The 21,215-nt window shown below is 33.9% G+C and overlaps 1 protein-coding gene and 1 long non-coding RNA gene across 4 annotated transcripts; one reads left to right on the forward strand and one right to left on the reverse strand.

The window, feature by feature from the left end:
* Positions 1–422: 422 nt before the first annotated feature.
* LOC117234789 (saccharopine dehydrogenase-like oxidoreductase) lies at positions 423–20,878 on the forward strand. Its single transcript, XM_033496325.1, has 13 exons — positions 423–568; positions 1,557–1,739; positions 1,809–1,984; positions 2,099–2,415; positions 2,533–2,679; positions 2,782–2,872; positions 2,975–3,237; positions 3,315–3,417; positions 9,837–10,056; positions 13,580–13,789; positions 16,403–16,568; positions 18,476–18,592; positions 19,540–20,878. The coding sequence occupies exons 2-13, from the start codon at positions 1,568–1,570 to the stop codon at positions 19,667–19,669; spliced, it is 2,112 nt and encodes a 703-aa protein (XP_033352216.1). The 5' UTR covers positions 423–568; positions 1,557–1,567; the 3' UTR covers positions 19,670–20,878.
* LOC117234825 lies at positions 5,793–9,063 on the reverse strand. Of its 3 annotated transcripts, none has more exons than XR_004493575.1 (3): positions 7,632–9,063; positions 6,817–7,570; positions 5,793–6,651 (listed from the first exon to the last, which is right to left on the reverse strand). It is a non-coding gene; the product is annotated as an uncharacterized LOC117234825 (long non-coding RNA). The 3 variants fall into 3 exon arrangements; XR_004493576.1 differs by having other exon boundaries at positions 6,808–7,570; XR_004493574.1 differs by lacking the exon at positions 5,793–6,651 and having other exon boundaries at positions 6,716–7,570; positions 7,632–7,762; positions 7,909–9,063.
* Positions 20,879–21,215: the final 337 nt, after the last annotated feature.

Raw genomic sequence — 21,215 nt, forward strand, 5'->3', positions numbered from 1 at the left:
TAATGCATTTTATTACTTTTTAGAAACATAAATGAAAGTTTTTGATGACATATAAGTCATTCTGAAAATTAATTCGTTTGACTATTTGCTAGAATTATTTTTTAACACATTTATTAGTATAAACGAGGGAGATCCTTTAAATATGTATTTAAATAATGGAAATATAACAACGGTTGGTTGTTAACATTTTACTTATTTTATTCATAATATATGTCGGAGATGAAAGGAAAACGTATTGTACTAATAAAACACATTACCAAATGCAAATGCGTCGAAGTATCTCTGTATAAGATAATATTATATTTTCAATTTTTAAAAATAATTTTTATAGTTAAAAGTTTGTATTTGATGTATAAAAACAGCAGACCATTGAACATTACGTAATAAAATCCCCTCTCTATTGGTATTCAGTATACATATGTATGCATATGTATGTATGTACTCTGGTCAAGCTCAATTCGATTCTATCAACATACGGATAGAAAGACGTAATTGTGAGGAAGAGTGCAACGTTACTAAAGTTAGCACGGAAAAAGGTTGTGATCCTGTTTATCAACGTTTATACAAGGTATGTATTTTGTCGACAAGATATAAAAATTTTATAATTTTGCTAAAGATATAGTAAACTCTTGAGAATTATAATTATATCAAATTACCGGCGAAATGACATTTCAGTCTACAGCAATATTCAAGATAGTATACTAAAAGGCGTGTCTTTTGTTTTTATTTGATATTTCCCAATGCACATCTTAAAGAAGTATATTCAAGGATTATTATTGTTCATATCTTATTTCTTATATATAATTCGCACTTATATATACATATATATAAATAATTCATATTTATTAATTAAAGAACTTCAAACCAGATCTAGTTCATAATAATTTATATACTGATGACATTTAAGTAAAAACATGTACTTTATTTAAATTCATTATATAATTGTAAAATTATTACATGCAATAATACAACATAATAAAGTATAAAGTAATTTTCTACCTGAGCATATTCAATTTTTTTATATTCATAAAAATATAAATTTGCATATGTGTATATAAATAGTCTGACCATGAAATATTAGTTTTTTACCTTTGAATATTTAAAAGTTAAATCAATCATACGGTAATTATAGTCTTAATAAGAGACTGACATGATCATATACATGTCTGTGGTTTGATGCAAGTACCACTCTCAGCATTTATTAAATTCAAATATTAGCACTTAAAGATATGTTAAAAAAATTTATGTTCAAATAATTTCTGACACAGATGTTTCCAGTGTTCCAAATTTCTTTTTTGATAGAAAGAGACAATAAAATTTATGTTTTTGTTTTTTATGTTGACTTTGCTATTTTCTACAGAAGGTTTATTTTAACATTTTAACATTGGTATATACAAATGTTATTTTAGTCATTTCTACATAGAATTTGAAATTGTCTTTTGTTATATATAATATACAATTGTTTGCAAACTTAATATCAGGTTTAACTCATTTTTGCAAAAATATGACATTGGCATTTCTTATACCAAACCAGAGATATATTTTATTATTTTTAGGTGTTATCATTATGACAGACGAACGATTAGACTTTGTGATATTTGGAGCTACTGGATATACTGGAAAATATGCTGTAAAAGTAGCAGCACAACTAGCTAAAGAAAAAGAAATGAAATTTGGAGTATCTGGACGCAGAAAGCAAGCTTTACAAGCAGTTGTTAAAGAATTTGCTTCTGATATTGGTAACATTAGATCATTAAGTTCTTGCATAATATTGCTTATATTATAATAATATGATGAATTAACTTTAGAAGATGTACCTATATTGATTGCTGATTTGAAAGATGAAGAGTCTTTAAAAAAAATGACAGCACAAGCTAAAGTGCTTGTTAATTGTTGTGGCCCATATAGATTTTATGGAGAACCAGTAATTAAAGCATGTATTGCTACACATACTCATCAAGTTGATGTCAGTGGTGAACCACAGGTAATTTTTTCAAAATGTTTCAAAATTATTAAAGTTAATAACTTGATATTAATTCTACTTGTTACTTGTGCTATATATTTTTACATTGTTTATCCTTTTATTTTTGTATTACAGTATATAGAAAGTATTCAATTAAAATATAATAAGGCAGCAGAAGAAGCTGGTATCTATATCATAAGTGCATGTGGATTTGATAGCATACCATGTGATCTTGGTATCATTTTTACACAACAAAAATTTAATGGTGAAGTCAATTCTATCGAAACTTATCTAAATACATGGGTAACTACAAAAGTTAGCGGTGCTCTCATTCATTATGGAACATATGAATCAGCAATTTATGGTATTGCAAATTTTCATGAATTACGCGAGTTGCGCTCCAAACTCTATCCTGAGAGATTACCTCAATTCTGGCCAAAGCTTAAACCAAGGTTAACAATAAAATAAACATAACATAATTATAATTATATAAATTAATTATAAATATATTAAATACATTTCTGCATTGTTTATGTTTCCTAATCTTAATAATCTTAATAACCTTTTAGGGGTTTCCTCCACAAATCTTCTATATCAGAAGGTTGGTCTATGGTATTTCCAGGATCTGACCGTTCTGTAGCTCTGCGTACCCAGCGATTTTTGTATGAAAAATATAAACAACGGCCAGCTCAAGTTCAAACTTATTTTACACTCAAGTAAAATTTATATTTATCTTATTATTAAGCTACTTAAAGTCAATCATAAGAATTATATTAAAAATTTCATATTAAATATATCTCTTTCTTTTTTAATGATAGATCTCTTTTCTCTGTGTTGACAACTGCTATTTTTGGTTTAATATTTGTAATGTTATCTAAATATGAATTTGGTCGTAATTTGTTGCTAAAGGTATGTCCTATTTTTTTATTATAAAATACATATTTCATATCAGTTTGATACTTGAGACAAAAAGTAATGCAAGTTTTGCAAAATTTATTTGATTCTGTTTAGTATCCCACTTTCTTTTCCGGTGGATATATAAGCCGCGAAGGCCCTAAACCGGAGATACTGGATAACACTCGTTTCTCCATAACCTTTAAAGCAGATGGATGGACTGAAGGATTAGTTGAACCTACTGATAAACATGACAATTTACCAAACAAAGTAATGATTACTAAAGTTAGTGGAACCGATCCTGCATATGGCGCTACATGCGTTATGTTACTACTTTCTGCTATAACAATACTTAAGGAATCCGATAAAATACCTGTAACGTACGTTTATAGCTTTTACTTGAATGTATATTATTCCATATACATATTATTTTATAATTTTTATTATACTGTTTTAGTGGTGGTGTTTTATCTGCTGGTGCTGCATTTAATAAAACATCATTGATCGATGAGTTGATAAAGAAGGATATAAAATTCGAAGTTGTTTCTTCCATCGAAACATAAAGTCTTTTATATACTTACAGGTTACAGGTACAACTTTGCTCTATTATAGCGAAAACAAAAATATAGGAATGGGGAACATTGCATTTTTTGTTTTGTAGTTATATTTAAATTTGATACTAATATTTTCAATTTTCCAACTAATTAACACTCCACAGATAGCTATTTTTTATAGAAATATTTTTATCTACATAATTGCATTTAAAACAATTTGCAGACGTTAAATTATATTTTTAAGTATTTTTGAATACTAAATAACAAGTTTTAGTTTGCAAAGATTATTTGAAACGTGCTTTGAATATGCACATAAAAATATATTCATATATATAACTAAATATATATATATATCGAAGAAAAAATGCAAAACATACTTATCTATGATGACACTGCATTTCTTTTGTATTTAGTTGACAAAATTAATTTTTTTATGAGTCTTCGTAATTGTCGTAATTTAACATATGATAATAATGCTGATATAATAAAATAACTACTTGTTTTGGTAAAAACAATAATACGTGATATATACATATGTGTATATATATAATACATATGTATATATATAATATATATATATATATATACATTTACATTTTCTATAAATGTATCATTATATAAAGTATAACACAAAGAAAATATATTTATTGATTACTGAAACTATGTATATGTGCTCGATTAACGCACATCATATAAATCTTTATATTTCTAATTGATGAATGAGTTAATGTTAATGCTTTATATTTTATTTCTTATACTTTAATAGATGTTAATCATTTGTATTATCTCCTTAATAAAACTGCTTTTCATTACAAATAAATTTACGTTTACATTTAAACCAAACCACTATATGATAGGATGAAAATTGACTTTGTTTAGATAACTATTCATCGTCCGCAATAGACATATTCAGTCACTTCGTTTTTCAAATGGAGATGAAATGGAGATTTTGATGCAATTGCTTTATATAACTGTACTGTTAAGTATTTATTCAGTATTGTATAAGATTTTAATTATTGTTTTGATTTTCCATAAAATCCAAATGAATGTATGTCATTCATTTATATAACTTACCGCAAAAAAAAACTAAATTATTTTTCTATTTTTATTAATGATCATAATTTAGAATGTTATGTTGATGCTATAAACGATTTTCACAATTCTAATATCATCTATCTACGATTTCATTACTGTTCATTTTTACAAAATTAAAAAGAGATAATTCGCCTTTGTATTATAGTGAAAATATCTTTGTTACAACTTTCTTTATTCTTAGTTTCGAAAAGAAGTGCTCGTATTTCCTGCTGTAATACCAAAGTGGCAAGAGATGGAAGGGGAATCAGCTTGACAAAGGTTTTTCGATCTGAGTAGAGATATATAAATCTGTAGTTGGAAAGAGAATCGTTAGTGAACGATTCATACTTACTTCGATACATACTTACATTCAGTCTTAACCGTCGCGTTTTTCCTCATCATTCCTTGAGACGTCATTGTACAGTTATCATATATATATATAATACATAATATATATATCATAGAAATTGTACAGAGAAAACATTAATCTTTCTTTTATTTTTTAAAGAATATAAGTCCTGCATAAGTAATCCTCGATTTTTATGAAGAAATACATCGAAGATCATCTTAGAGATAAAATGAATTGCATAGCCAAAAGCGGTAAGTATCATGTTAATATCGTAATTTTTGTATTTCTACCAATTCACTGAACTCTTTATATCTACATAAAATTGTAAACCTTATATTTACTTTTGCAGAGTTTATTAACATTTTAAGTTCAGTTATTCTTTTGTTTAATACTTTAATGATAAAAAGTGTATTGGACATGGAATCGGTCTTATAAATGGAATAGAAATTAAATGCTTGTAAATGCTTGTAATTACAAGCATTTTATGAATTAATTATAAATTAATAGCCATTGCACACATATACACATAGATATGTTAGTTAGAATTTATCATGACTTTTTAATTTCATCGCGACTTCCTCAATTATTAGACTAGAACGAGTACATAACACTTATGAGGGATTATATCTTCTCATATTCATTGCATTTCTTTTCAGCATGCGGCTCGATGTCATGTTATAATAGATTTATATTTGCCAATCATATTAAATAACGATAAAACGATATCGTCGATATCGACATGAGACTATATAATCATATCAAGTATCTGCGTACTCTATACTTTGTATTAGGGTAAAGCATGCGGTATTAGGATAGAGCAAAGAACTTGGATATAGAGTTTCTAGTTCACGATATCACAAAATATAGGTCCTTACTGTTTATTATTTATTTAAAAATTATCATTTGTAGAAATGAAATCTTACTATCATCGAGATCGATTTTTAAATAATTAAAATAATTATTAAAAGAAAGATATTGTATTGCGTATCTCCTATTTATTGCTATTACATACAGAAGTAAATTATGATGGAACAGTGAGTTTTGCTAGAGAGCTCTCGCTTTTATGACTCTATGCTTAAATGATTCGGGGTAGATCCATTCTTCGCGTGCCTATCATCGTACATTCCTCTGGCATTGATTCGCTGTTGTTGTTACATGAGAATGACCTCGAATTCTTCACCGATACACTTTAGTTTTCTATACGTCGCCTTTCCTTTAGTTTTTCCCCCTTTATAACGCAACCTCTAAACCGGTGCAAAAAGCTTCACGCTCGTTAAGTCGTTAGACGAACGTTAATAAAATCCGCACAATGGAACGTCGAGAGTATTTTCCTTCTTCATGGATTTCAAGTAGACTCTTGTAACAAGGCGAAATTTTATCGTTTCGTTGAACATATTCAGCGGGGTTTTTGGGATGTCAGATACTTCGCGATGTACCAACAACAGCTTTGTATTGATTGCAAGTAGTGAAGGTCAATTGATCTCACAATCAGACGAGTTTCAGTAGTGCAACTATGAATACGGACGAGAAATGTAACTTTGCGCGCTTTTGTACAGTTCGATAGATACGCTATCGTCGTACAGAAAATAATATGAGCCAACGCATTATTTTTTCGCGTAGATCGTTTAGATAAAACAAAGATTTATGCTTTATTCATTCAGTAATGCAAAGTGCAAAGACTCGTTTAAAGTATACTTTTCGATACATATATATATATAGGTACAATGTCATTGCAGCTTGAATTGACTAACTTATTAATCATAATTTATTTTTGTTATAGTTCCTTATTTTAAAAAAGCGTAGTTCGAAAGGCAGTCCTGTAAAAGTATCGTACAATTAACAGAAATAGTAGGAGAATAGAACAAGTAACGAGTAGGAGGCAATAAGTAAGTGTAAGTCATATGTAACTTGCTAGTCAGTTAACGGATTCTAATATATTATCACAAACTATAATAGACGTATAGTAACTTTACTCATTCCACCTTCAGGTCCCCTTGTAGACTAATAGCCTAGCCGGAATATCATGATAACCTCATCGACGTTGAAACTTAATTACTGAAACAGGGAATGGCCAGTTGCATGCGACCACCATCGCTTTTATCATTGTCGCTATTAATTACCAACAGTACTTATAGGGCTATCGAGATCTTGTTATGTCGCTGTTTTCAAGGTCATCGCTTGCATCTGAAAATGACGATTATACGTGTGTTTTCATAATAACTCTACTATATTTCCATAGCGTTTTAGGAATATCTTGATAAATAGGAAATAAAAATATATAGGTTTCTTCGAGTTGTGCATCTTTCATGATGCTTACGTAGAGAAGATAGAACGTATAAAAGTCAAAATTAAGTATGATCTCGCGAAATTGGTGTTTGACGTACGCGTAAAACGTGTACTAAGAAAGATCTATGCGCATTAAACACGTTTACGCGGTCTTAAGGAGTCCTGCGAATAAAAGGAATAAGATCAGTACCGAGGAACCGGTCTCTTGGAAATCACAATGACGTAAATTCTGACTCGCGTTCTAAAAACCCATAAAGGATAGTGTTTCCTTTCCTTCTGTGCTTTCCTGTTGCTCCATCATAAATTTTCCTTGTAATCAATCTGTGGTTACTCCGATATTAGATGAGTACAATATATGTATCTATGTAGCGTGCAATCATAAATTAAACCATAGAAAAATCAAAATGCTTGTGGCGATGGATTTTACTTTTCTTTTTTATCTTGCAATAACTAAGAACATTATATAAGCAAATTAGTGTTGATTTTTATTAAGATCGGAAAATATACCTACTTTATCTTCACTATAGAAGCTGGTTATTTTAGAGTTAAGAAGCTATACATATTAATGGAAGTTATTTAATAAATTTATATTCCTGCAGTATTAAGTCCCCTCTGCTCAAACGATAATTAGTAAAAGTTGACCTGTAATTGTTAAAGATTAGAATTCGTACTCTCGAAAGAAATACATAATTCCAAATTGATATTGATGGCCCTGAAAATGACTCGAGGTTCTTAATCTGTGCAAAAATATCTTGGAAAATTATATGCTTGACAATGGAAAGGGTTACCTTTACTGTTTCACTAATATCATTGCAGCTCTATATCATTTTCATTTAGTATGTTTCATTGTGAATCTTAATTATATGTATCTAGAAACGATAATTCTCACGGTATTTTTGTACGCTAAAAGCGTAACCGTGTGCCATGTCGACCTCGCAATCGCAAGTTACGGATATTTCGACACTTTCCTATGGCGAGGCGCTACTTGTCACTCGACACTGCACATCTCGCAGTGTGTAGTCCGGGCAAAGTTGGGTATTTCCCTCTCGAACGCTGTAGCGGGAGGATCGTTCGCTTGGAGGGAGGTATTCTCACTTCTATGTCACTCTCACCGTGCAGTACTTGCATTCTCCCGATATATACTGAACGTGACGCGAGATTTTGCTCATCAGTCGCGAGAATTTGCTTTTTGGGGGTCGAGTAGTGACACTACGCTTCAACGGTTACGGTCACTACAGTTTTCTACATAAAACAAAATAAAGGTTAAAAAAAAAAACGAGAGGGAAAAAAGTACTTGTTGGGAAAAAGAGAGACGGAGACACGGTGCGATTAGGGCGGAACAAAGACAGAGGGGGAAAGAGATAGAGACGGAAGAACCATAGGGAACATTCGTACTCCACAGTTCCGTCGGTTCAGTCACACTGCGTCACTTAACCGAGCGAGTTCGCGGTCGTTTCTCTTTCCTTTCGGACTCGTTGACCACTCTCTTTTTTATTTTCTTATTTCTGTCTTCTCCCGTGTCTCAAACCTGTCTCATTCCTTTATTTCCCCTTTCGTTTTCGTTCATTTTGTCTAAAGAATATAATAATATTCGCGATTGTTCTCTCATGAGTACGAACGTTTAATCTTGGGAAAGCGACGTCGGACGTTTTTAACGACGTTTCACTTTTTTCGTACCGGTGTTCGACGAACATCCAAGGGGTGCACGTGAACCGACAGAGTCAATCCGACTGCGAGTAAGTTTCATCAGTTTGATGGTAGAACCCGATTCGCTGAAACTTGCCGAGTACTATATACATAACACGCGTATTGTTCGTGAATCACGTGGTAGAGGATGTGCTGAAACACTTTGAATCGCTTTCAATATGATTTGATATTTAAAGCTTTTGAGAAACTTGATAAATCTTGAAAGTCTCTGTACTTGTATAAATCTTAATACATCTTAATATATATTATATTTTATCTGTACAGTGTGTTCTATCTTCGATATTTTATATGAGTCACGAAAATGTAAAACAGACTCGAACTCTGTCAAGACACAAGATTTAAAAATCATCGGGACTAAAAAATTTTAAATATAAAATCATATTTGATATTTTAGAAGTTTCAAATTGCTTCGAAATTCATATTGAAATACTTAGAGGCATTAAGAGAAAATCGCGCGTCATTTGTTACGTGGTTCCACAATCCTTAAAGAAGGAGTCTCTTGTCAAACGACAGAACGATATTTCTTCGTTAACAAAAGTATTCCTATAATAGAAAGTGGCAATACTCATTCACCGTCGCAATAATTACCCGGTATATATACCTGACACATCTATTTATTCTACATACGTAATATCAGAGGCTCTTCCAAGTCAGTTCCAAGAACTGGTGGGGGTAACGGTGGCCAATTAACGAAGTATCAATTATCAACATTCCAGAATTAAAAATGGAACAGATTCTCTTTTTACCACGATTCGACGAATTTAAACCACTATTGCCGCGATGTGTATATGTATTAGTAAATAATTTAATAATACAGTTACTATTATAAACTCGGCACGTTTAGCGTCAATCGCTTCGATTCTCTACCGTTTATTACGTTTACTTTCTGCTTGCTGTGTGCCATTCGTTTGAAAAACACCTTCAACCAATTTTGATAGAGTGTTTGTGTTCCTCATTGATCGATCATCTATCGGATTGAGAAGAGGCCGTGTTACTATTGCTACTATAGTTCGAGTGGCGAACAGGATCGGAAGACGCAGTCATGAACGGGATTTCCAATCAATGCGCGAAAATCAAGGACCTAAGCATATACGACGACGAAGACGACCACAAGATGAAAATAAAAAAGCCGGGACCAATAAGAACTGTTTCCTGGTCGGAGAGCGTCGAGGAGAGCAATTTGGATGTACCGGGGACGCCCAGAACTCCACGAACTTCCACCACGCCAGGTATCGTTTCCACGTATGATTAGCAGTCCTCCGATTAGGGATTTTGCCACGTTCGCGTCACAGGAAATTTCCGAGATTAATAACAAGTAACGAACCGGTGGAATGTTACGAATGTTATCGTGTTACCACGATTAGTCTACTACCAAGTTCATTTGAATTTACAAATTTTCGAGTTAAATAATATAATATATATACGATATTAAGTGTTATTATTACATAGCGAAACCTATTAGCTGAAAGGCAGTTCTCGTGCTGGTACTTTGCGTAATAGATGGAACGGGAATGTTCATACGATAAATAATCGTTTGAAAGTTGTATAAATTAGATAGATACACAAAATCGTTTCTCCAGGGCCACCTTGCATTATAGTCTACTTGCGTTATAGTTAACTGATAGGCTATAGATTTATCTTCTTCGACATTAGATACATTTTTATGTCGCGTAGGGTTTGTGATTTATAAAAGTTCTATTTCATTGCCAATAAAACCTGTTACTGTGTAACACTGCTTTAGTAGCAAGAATCTGTAACACCTGATTCGTTAAATTTCATTCGCAACGTTGATCGTGCAAAGGGTCCCAGATTCGAGACTTTACAACTTTGCCGGATCAGACGTTTTTTGATTGGAAAATTTGGAATGCTTCTTTTTCCATCGAGCTATTAGATATACTTGTTACAACAAGTGGCAGCTACTTTGTTGACTTGGATATTTGTGATAATTGAACAATTTCCATTCAGGTTTTGATATTATCTACGCTCCGTAAATTGCAGTAACGCGCCATTAAATTTTTCTGTAACATTGATCGTTATTAACTCTGTTATGCGCTTTATCTGCAAATTCGAAGAACAATTATTTCAATTTTCTCAAAACGACGGAATCTTCTGCCGTTAATTGCGTGCCTAATCGATTGCACGAACATAAGTAACCGTAGCCTGTTGCACTTTCCGTAAAAAGAAGAAGGAAGAAAAAGAGGGAATTACGTTACGGTATCATTTACGTATTAAAGACCGTGACAAAACATTCATACACCTGATGCTCGTTTTATTCTCCACTCTCCATTGTTGTTAGTCTAATCTCGGTCATCTCACCGACTTTTAATTTTATTTCGGGCAGCGTCGCTGTCATTGATCAAACCGTGATCCGTGACAAAGATTTGGAGAGCACTGTGGTCATAGTTCCCGTTTCCAGGTCAACTGTAACCTGCTGATCGTAAAATGATAAAAGACCCTGGGAACTGTTGGGGTACAGTTATGATGGAACGTAACTCATAACTGTAATGTTACGAATGTACGATCCCTCGTAACGCGACTATCAACTTTCTGAAGGAACGGAGAGCATCTTTTATTTTTCGGTGAAAAAGGTTGACATAATTTCGTACACTTTCATTCGCCACGAATTTATAACTTTAGAAACAAGAATGACTTCATCGTTTTGAATAAAACGTGCGTCGATGATCTTTCAATCGCTGCTTTCGTGTATTTGCTTTCCTGCTTCTTCGATATCTTCCAAATATAATATCTTTGCTCGCTAAAATAGATTACGAAGAATCGATGGGTTTTTGCACGTGCAATCTTTCCACATAATCGTAAATATTGAAGAGATCAATATTTACATAATAACGAAGTGTCGTACGTGCTGTAGGAATGGCCAACAAGTGGACCACGATCGGTCGGTCGACTTGTTAATAAATATTAATATTAATAAAATGCCATGTTCGTTTAATACCTCTTCTCTCTTTTTCATTTATTAGTACACAAGGCACATGTTTGAATGTGTTAAACGTGAAGATTTTAATAGATAGATCGCGAACACATTTTTAAGAAAAATAGTCGTCATGTATTATATAATGAAGTTGGCCACCTCTGCTGTAGAGTGCAAAGCAACGTGTGCTATGTTTCGTAATAATATCTCTTTCTTGTTAAACCTTCTTTAATTTCCTTTCTCGGGAAAAGGTCTTAAGATTACGAAAAATTTTGAGTAAATCAAATAGAACCAAAGCGTTAATAATTAACCCAATTTACCGAATTTGGAAACATTAACGTTCGTCTATTTACAGAAGCAGATTGAAAAGTTTGCGGCATCCGCGCTAAGATTTGCTTTATCTGTCTTACTGTCATTGTCATTCTGGAAACTTCTCAGTCTGCCCTCGTAATTCAGCGTATAGTTATCGAATCGATATTTAGCCTTCTATAAAACAAAAATCATGCAATTCATGATAACTAACGTAACTATATCACGTACGTATAATAAAGTTGAACCTGGCTACCAATTTCCAGGAATGCGTACAATATGCGTGCATATTGATACAGCGTATTGGAGCAGTGCCGTTACTCGATTGAATTACGCGATACCGTTCATTAGCAAGAGCATGGTTTAACTTAGTTTTCCATCTTGAATACGTCAATTCCAGTGTTAGATTCTATCTACCGCGCTTGCAAGAACAAATCTATGCCGAGAGAAGTCCCGAGAACTGATTCTCTTTAATTTAATACGTTCTAGATTGCTCGCGAATGAAGCGTTATACAAGTGATAAATTATGGCTATCGATAGAAATCTCGCCTTCTGCTTGATGTAACGCCATCGTTAATCGTTATGCAATAAGTTCGGCAATGCATGCAAGACGACCGTCAACGACAAACCTCGTCGTGGATCAGAACACTTTGGAATATTACAGGCATCGTTCGAAGAGTAGCGTGGGACCCTCGCCGGACGATCGATCCATCGATCGATCTACATTTGCGAATGTGAATTAAAGCGTTATGCTAATCGTGAATGGAAACATTTAACGTTTATGAATATACAATGTTTCGTACCCGTTAAAGGAAGCGACGAAGAAGAAAAAAAGAACTGGTCCAAAGTAATAAGCACGGATTAAGGTTGCCTTACGTTACGTTTCGTTATTACGTTATTAATTCCTTTTATGTTGTTCCTTTGATTTGTTCCACTTGCCAATTAAAATCGTGTCACTTTGTTAGACATCTACTTTTATTAAACTTGTACCCGTCAAACTCGTGATTCAACTTTGTTTGCCGATCGATCGTGTCTTTGTCTAGAAATCTTATTGCGCACCTTCTTCTATACTTTGCAAAGAGTATCGAGAGACAAAAGACGCATTAGGAAAATCTTTGTTCGTCAAAATTTGCGAACAAGTGTTTGCTGGCAGAGGTATCGTAGTATGTATTAAAAATAGCAAATACGTGCTTGTACTTGTTATCAATATCGAATATGTGCTTCTCATAGGAAGGCAACAAATTTCTTTTTCGTTACCACACGCAAGCAAACCTATCGAATCGTGAGTCTTACGTCAGCGCGGGTCATTGCCAACGATAACGATGATGTTTAAAAAAATGAAATCAGGCTTCATAATCGCCAAGAACAGGATCTAGTAAACATTGACGTTTACGTATATGAGAGATAAAATTAAATTTAAATAGAGTTCAGTGAATTTAATAAACATTGAAAAGTACGATAGATAGTATGATAAAAAGTATGATAGAGATACTTTAAAGTGTTTGCTTTACCAGGACATGAAAAATGTACCTTTCATCACGATTTGGAGCTAGACCATAGGCCACCCACGCGCGAGGCTCTACTTCCGGAAATGTCACGAAGTTACAAGCTACTTTTGAGCTCACTTGGCGAGGATCCTGATCGACCAGGTCTTTTAAAGACTCCGGAACGTGCTGCGAAAGCCATGCTGTTTTTCACCAAAGGTTACGATCAAAGCATCGATGGTAAGTCACTTATCATTAGCTATCACGTTTTTATTACCTTGTATAAGAAATGTACGAGGAAATAAGTTGAACGAAAATAATTAAATAATTAAGAATAAAAAGATATCGTACAATAGGAACGAAAAATAAAATAACAAGGTAAAGATAAGAGAATATAATATAACGTAATTTTCCATAAATCAGATAAGAAGTCGTCCGATTTTCTAATCATAAAAGATCTTTTATTTTACTGAAAATAATACGGCCATTTAATCATGATTCTCTTAAGGTATAGGGTCGATAGAACAGATAAAACCATGAATATACCCACTCGAGGAATACCCACTCGAGGAAAGTGCCGTCCATTTCTTTCCTCCCTCCTTCGAGTTACTCGAGATCCGTCACAGGGGAAAAGAGAGGAAGTCTTAAGTACAATTCGAAAAAAAGAAGGCGTAAAGCTCGTGATATAAATGGGTCTCAGGAACGTACAGCGACTCGAAGAAAATACCTTTCATCTTTCTCTTCCATTTGTCGCGTATCGCGTAGAAATGCTACTGCTCCGCGGTAATTATGATTCCACGAATAGCCAAGTAAAGTAAAAGCGACATGCCCATTAAAGATGCCCTGATATACCGCTTTAATTCGATATCTAAATTTCAATTTATTTCCTCGACATAATATTATATTATATACGTATATAATTTATAATTTATATTAGAATCTTAATTAAGAAACAATTTGTTAGTTATGTCGAGAATCCATCGAATTGATCTAATTGATGCGCTATATAATCCGTTTGATATTTTACTTTCGCTTGTACGAAATGGCTCTCGATAAATAGTACGATCTAACACAACGTTGATGTAGGTGAAACAGCAGCTACAGGTGGTGGTGTCCCTTTAATTCATTTCGACTTAGCTCTCCATCCACCTAGAGTGCAACTGCCCTCGAGATAAGCCTGGTTAACGGCAGTTCTACTCGCCCCAGTGAATTTGAAACGAGTCCAGAGCACTTTCCTACGAAAGCTCAACCCACGCTCTCTTTTAGTCACCCACCACCAACTCCTACGGAACCGTTCCCCTATAATAAGTTCCCTTTACCTTCCATTCTTATCGATAATGTATCAGGACATATAGTGGTACATCTATAGTATACATTCCATGAAACCATTAATCCTCTGTTCTTCGTTAATTTATTTTTGTAGGATCGTGAGCAACGATCGAGTCAAAATCATGTTTAAGTGCTACTACCTGTTTTAATGCACTGATACTCTAATTAACGATAATTAACGTGATAGTTAATTCTAGATTATACTACGCGAAAGATATTGCATATAACACACGGTTCTACAAATACAATGTCAAAATCGATATAGCCTGTGGTCTGACGTTTCTGTGCCATATGTTTGCGATTGCACTTTCCCTTTTTCGATGATTCCACTGTTGTCAGAGTAACGTAAAGGTTACCAATAAAAAAATATATAAAAACTATCGGATCGATGATGCTCCATTTAGTTAATAATATTCTGCATAGTTGTTTTGATCGATAACACAAATCTCGGTCGAAGGTTGATCGCGTCAGATCACCAGGTGGAAAAATTAAACTGTACGCTTTCAGCATCTCCTTCAAAGGTAGTTCGTATAGAAGAGAGGAAATTGCTCGAGTTTAGTCTAGTATAGAAATGGAGGTGTGCACGTAAAAGCTCGTTGAAATGAATTTCCACCGCCAAAGCGTTTGGAATTTATATATCATTGTTTCGTCACGTTAAAAGGTTTCGAGGGGTCATTTATTTACAGCGGACAGGAGCATCTTATTACGTATGGAAAAATACACTTGGTTAACCGGGGCGCGAATTCGTTTCATCATTGCCGGTCATTGTGAAGGTGTTTCTTGTTAAGGTTGCCGTGGAAACCGTGGAGAGCACCCTCCATTTCCCACCGACACCTACCAACCACCGATTCATACCTATACACCATCACTAGTACGAATGTTGTAGTAAGTAGGTCAATATCGAGTAAATCACAGCTAGGATCGCGAGGACCTTAACCCACGTGCAAGATGTTCTTTCGCAGAACAATTTAAACGACAACCATTTTCCCACCTTTGTACAAGGTTGGTTGTTTTTTGCGCCAACGGAGTCATTAAAATTGTGTAACGATCACGCGATCTCAGTAAACGAAATATATAAATAAATATGTATACAAGATTTTTTCATGCAATATCTTTCTACTTTCTGTTCTTTTTTTTTTTTTTTATATACATACGAAGGCTGCGGGAGGATAAGTCAACACGATAAATCACGAAAGAACAGGTTTGCAATCCATTGCGTTATCAATCAATCGCGTATTATCAAAGCTATCCTTTTATTTGGTTTTTGAAACTAAATATAAAAACGTTGTTCGTCCTAGTATTATCATCCAATTTCACGAAACTTATCACTGGTCAACTGTTTTTAAAGAATTTACACCTTTGAAATCAACAGGTTATTTTAATATTCAATTGTATGACGTTATAATTCTAATTTTGCTTAATCGTAAAATAACGTTGTAATTATAAAGTCCAAGTGCTACGGAATATATATTTATCATGTTTCTTTCCTGTGATCTTTTTATAATATTTACATATTTATTCCAGACGTTATAAACGACGCGATATACGATGAAGATCACGACGAGATGGTTGTAGTGAAGGATATCGAGATGTTCTCCATGTGCGAGCATCACTTGGTACCGTTCTACGGAAAAGTCTCGATCGGCTACCTACCATGCAAGAAGATCCTTGGGCTGAGCAAATTGGCCAGGTAACGAGGAATTTTCTTTACTAGAAGGCAGCGTTTATCGTAAATTGAATTAACACGAGACATCGTGCTGGTGCAATTGAATCCCGTGAGAGCAGCAGCTGAATCGTTCGTCAGATTAAGACAGCTAATATCTTGTCTCGCGGAAATGGAGATTAATTGATGCTAGATTATTTGTACCAGCGATCAATTAAATCGCGTTGATTGAACTGTCATCATTGCGCGACGTTTTATTAACGCTATTAATCGATACGTACTGATTTATTTTTGACGTAATTAAAGCGAGCCTCCTACAGAGATTAACGAACTTAATCATAGTCGACATAATTAACTTCATATAGGAATTATCACATGCTGTATTCTACAGTCTGTTTCGCTTAAGTGAGAACAGTGGAATATCTCATAAGGAGTTGAAGTTATTAAAAAGCTGTTTTAACGAAAGTCGATCGATTCGAAGGATGACATATTATGGCGCAAATCATTTTTTTACAGGGCAGATTTTAAGCTCAATTCCACTTTTTTGAATAGAATAATATTATATTTTTTGATATATTAATCGATATTCATCTCGGCATTCCCTACACGTTTACGTTGTAACGTATGATACATCAAGACAACGTAGACACAAGAATACCGCTTCGGGTCTTTCTTTGTTTTTTGTTACGCACGTTTTATCATATATAACATTTTAGATACCAAGTCAGAATTTCTCCTTATGCTCATCCTATATTCAAAATTTATGTTATTATTCTTGTACTCATTTATAGTTTCTAACGTTTATGTCTTCTGTATGTCTGTACACGTTTATGTTTATAAATCTAAGAAATTCTGACTTTATGAAGCCATGAAGCATTTACCTCGTCATTAGTAGCTGCCTGTCAGTGAGCAGAGACTCAGGACTTTTCCCTCAAATGATAGTCCGATGGTCTGATATGATCCACTCCGATAACGTGGAGGTATCGATGTACGCTAAATCTAAACTATTCGAGATGAGGTTCTCATAGTCCCTCATACGAGGGTTGTTGAGAGGGGAGGAGCACACGAATCGGTTGTTTATGCATTTGAGCTTGTAAGAAGCTGAAGAATATGATTTGTGAAAATTATTCTGCAACTGATCACCCCTACGTTACCGGCACTTGAGAGTACGGAGCGACCTGTGAGGGCCTGCACGGAAATTCCGCGGGTTTTTCACAACAATCATAGCACGCAACAAACCCCATGAAATAAAAGGAAGGAAAGGTGCTGAGTTTTTTCAATAACTTCAAGCCGTTATGAGATACTGCACTGTTCTCGCTTAAACGCGATTAGACGGATTCGCTCTTAGATCGATTCTCGTAGATCATTAAAATAACTATTAAGAATAATAAAAATTATTTTATTCGGTATAAACAGTTTCGTTATCTAATTTAGTTCGATATTTTTACGTGGTCATGATCATGGTGAAAAAAAATTCGTTAAAATGTTGATAGATAAAACTTAATTAAAATAATAAGCAATACTGTGATATTGTATTTCACAATTTCGCGATAACAAATTGAATCGGCAGTAATAGCCGGCAATAGTTATCGGCCTTGATTAGAGGAATATTAAAGCGAGAAGAAAAGAATACGCCGATAGTTGGCACGCCGACCACTTTCACGCATTGCTAGACTTAATCGACCGGTGTCCACTTACTTGTTAAATGTTATGAACTTAACATTAGCCTTCAAACGGTAAGCAACTAGTAGATTTTCAAACATTCGAGCCAGGGTCGTAGCAGGAACTTTCACTTTTCGTTACCTATCCTTTATTCCATATTACGTTCTATGTAAAGTCGTCTTCTTTATATCTTTATTCTTTCTTTTTCCCTTTTTAATAGCCAAATCTTTTCTACTATATTCATCTCTGTTTTCCTGTCTGATTTCTTACAGAATCGTAGAGGTCTTCAGCCGACGACTTCAGGTTCAAGAACGTCTTACCAAACAAATTGCATTAGCTGTAACGAAAGCGGTGCAACCAGCGGGAGTGGCTGTGGTCGTCGAAGGAGTGTACGTATTTTTTAATTTAACGAAAAAAATTCATTCACTATTCTTATAATAAACTTACGATTGAACAGAGCAAAGAAGTACGATAGACGTAGATTGGCAAGATATTTTCTTCATATTTTTATATTGCCTTCGGTTTCGTTCCAATACGCTCGGATCTTGAGCAATAGTTTTCGCAAGGATTAATCGTATATAGGAATACGACCTTGTACTAACAAGGTGCTATCACTCAATAGAAAACGCTTCATTCCATACTTAAGAACGTATACATAAAGGCGTTTAATAATTATGTATAAATCGTTCACGTAACGATTCGATCGTGTACTAGCTGCGAACAAATCAATTAAGATTCCTGTGAACAGGATGTATCTGCAATATGAAATAAGGAGTTGCAATCGTTAATGATCGTCTAAATTACGTATACCGAATGTTCAATAATTCAAATATCATAATTTGTGTTATACATAATCAACGTAATCATAAATTGCGAACGAATTACCTAACTTGCGTGCAACAAAAGAGGAAAAACAGGTTCAGTGGGAGGGAAAAAGAGAGCGATGGTGCTTGAATAATTGGTAATTAAAAAACTATGTCGATTAAATGTTAAGCGTCGCCTTGAGAGCTTACAAAAATGAGGAAACTAATAAAAAGATTACCAACCGGTTTTAGTACCAATACTTTTTTCGCAACTCCGAGATTAAGTATCATGTACATTAGAACGAACGTAGATTGTGTTTAAAATGTACAACGTAACGTATCTTGATTATAGTATTTATTTTATTTCTTGCCCATTAGATAACAGTATCTTTGTTAACATAGATTATAGCGAAATCTCAAATTCCGTTTAATATATACATGGTGAATTAATTACTGTCAATTTTAACGGTGAGATATGAGTAATTATTCGATATATAGCAGCAGTGAGTAACTTAAAAATACTTTGTTTACAGGCACATGTGTATGGTAATGAGAGGAGTTCAGAAAATAAACAGCAAGACGGTTACGTCAACGATGCTCGGCGTGTTCCGGGACGATCCAAAGACTCGCGAGGAATTCCTTAATTTGATCCACAACAAATAAACTTCTTTCATCGGACCGTCGAAGCATATATTTTTTTCGTTATTGGCCAAGGGACCAGTCTAGAATGGCCCCGATACGATTCTTGTTCAAACGTTTTTGTCATACTGCTACCTCACTACGAAAGTCGTCCAAAAAAGAAAAGACAATTGTTGATTTGACGGCAAGCTTCTTTGTAACATTCCTTTTATTTTTTTAAGGAAAACATTATTTTGTATGCGCCAACGTTATAAAAAATTAACAGGATTAACTGTCGACCATAGTTATCGTAACGGAACGACTAATAACACAGATTGGACGATGTTGTCTAAGACGTCTTTGAACAAGGCGTTCTTAAACTGCTGATCGAATGACACAGAGACAATATGGTAGTTACATACCGAAACTTTACGTAAGTTCTACAAACTGCTGGTAATACTTCTAGTAATACTTCTAGAGAGAAAAAAGGAACTTACAGATCGTTTCGCAAAACGACAACGCATATGCTTGAGAAAGCGTGTGATATTTTCCTTAAGGGAACCCGAAACTTCACTAAAAACATATTAATAACATTACCATGCTGCTGGATCAGCTGTAATTATCCGTTCGATTAATGTTATACTTTGCAAATATTTTTGTAATGTTATTGATGTATTCAGGAAATAGGCGAATAACATTCGATTCGGCGTCCTTCGGTAATGCAACTGCGTCAAATATGAAAATGCACTTAAGAAATACCGAAATCGAGGCTTTTCGATCGGCATGAACTGAACGATTGCCAGGACGCTTTCAACCAATGGCCTCGTGACTCGTGACAATACGTATTTTAGATTCTATACTAGCGATTCTGTGTAAAAAAATGTTCGCATCGTGATGCAGCATGCTGATCGAGAAACACAGATTAGCCCTATTATATCTTGAAAGCAAATGCTCACGGCGAACAAATAATAAATTCCTCCGATTTCGTTTCCGTTTCCAGCTTGTAAAACGTTAACAGCCATACGTCTTACAACACGAAACGTTTTAAAAAGTTTCGTACTTGTCTTTACATTCTGTCATCGTGATTCCTTCTACTATTTTTGAGTGTCTTATCAAAGAAGTGCAACTACTCGTTACTTAACGAATTTTTATACTCGATTGATATTTATATCTCTGTAATCTTTATTAAGAATGTATAAAAAATTTCGTAAAAGAAAGCAGTGGTTTCGGCGCACAATTTTTCAGCCATACAATGTGTGCCGAAAAACGTTTAAGAATCTAAAAGAATCGATAGAAAAATTGCGAAATTTTTTCAATGAATTATGTATGATTATTATTAATGTACAACTTCGAAATGTTTTAACACATTCACTTTTGTCGTCGTTTGATATAGTTTCATCTTATCGAATTAATTGCTTTAAGTAATCAAACTAACTTCGTATTTAAATCATTGGAATTGGATTGCGATGTGTCGATGATGTTTGAGGTTCGATACGATATCACGCAACCTTTGCTATGTCCTCCAATTCTATCTTACATTGAATAATGGAAAATATCTTAATGTTATTTATGAGAATGGATGTTTAATATT

Source organism: Bombus vosnesenskii, unplaced genomic scaffold, assembly GCF_011952255.1.
Source record: "Bombus vosnesenskii isolate JDL3184/JDL3185 unplaced genomic scaffold, Bvos_JDL3184-5_v1.1 scf7180000013309, whole genome shotgun sequence".
In the NCBI taxonomy this organism is placed as follows: Eukaryota; Metazoa; Arthropoda; class Insecta; order Hymenoptera; family Apidae; genus Bombus; species Bombus vosnesenskii.

Excerpts from the sequence above, each read along its gene's own strand:
- LOC117234789 (XM_033496325.1), top strand. The coding sequence starts at position 1,568 with ATGACAGACGAACGATTAGACTTTGTGATATTTGGAGCTACTGGATAT. Across the intron at positions 3,238-3,314 it reads TCCGATAAAATACCTGTAAC|TGGTGGTGTTTTATCTGCTG; the intron begins GTACGTTTATAG and ends ATACTGTTTTAG. Across the intron at positions 18,593-19,539 it reads GCTGTGGTCGTCGAAGGAGT|GCACATGTGTATGGTAATGA; the intron begins GTACGTATTTTT and ends CTTTGTTTACAG.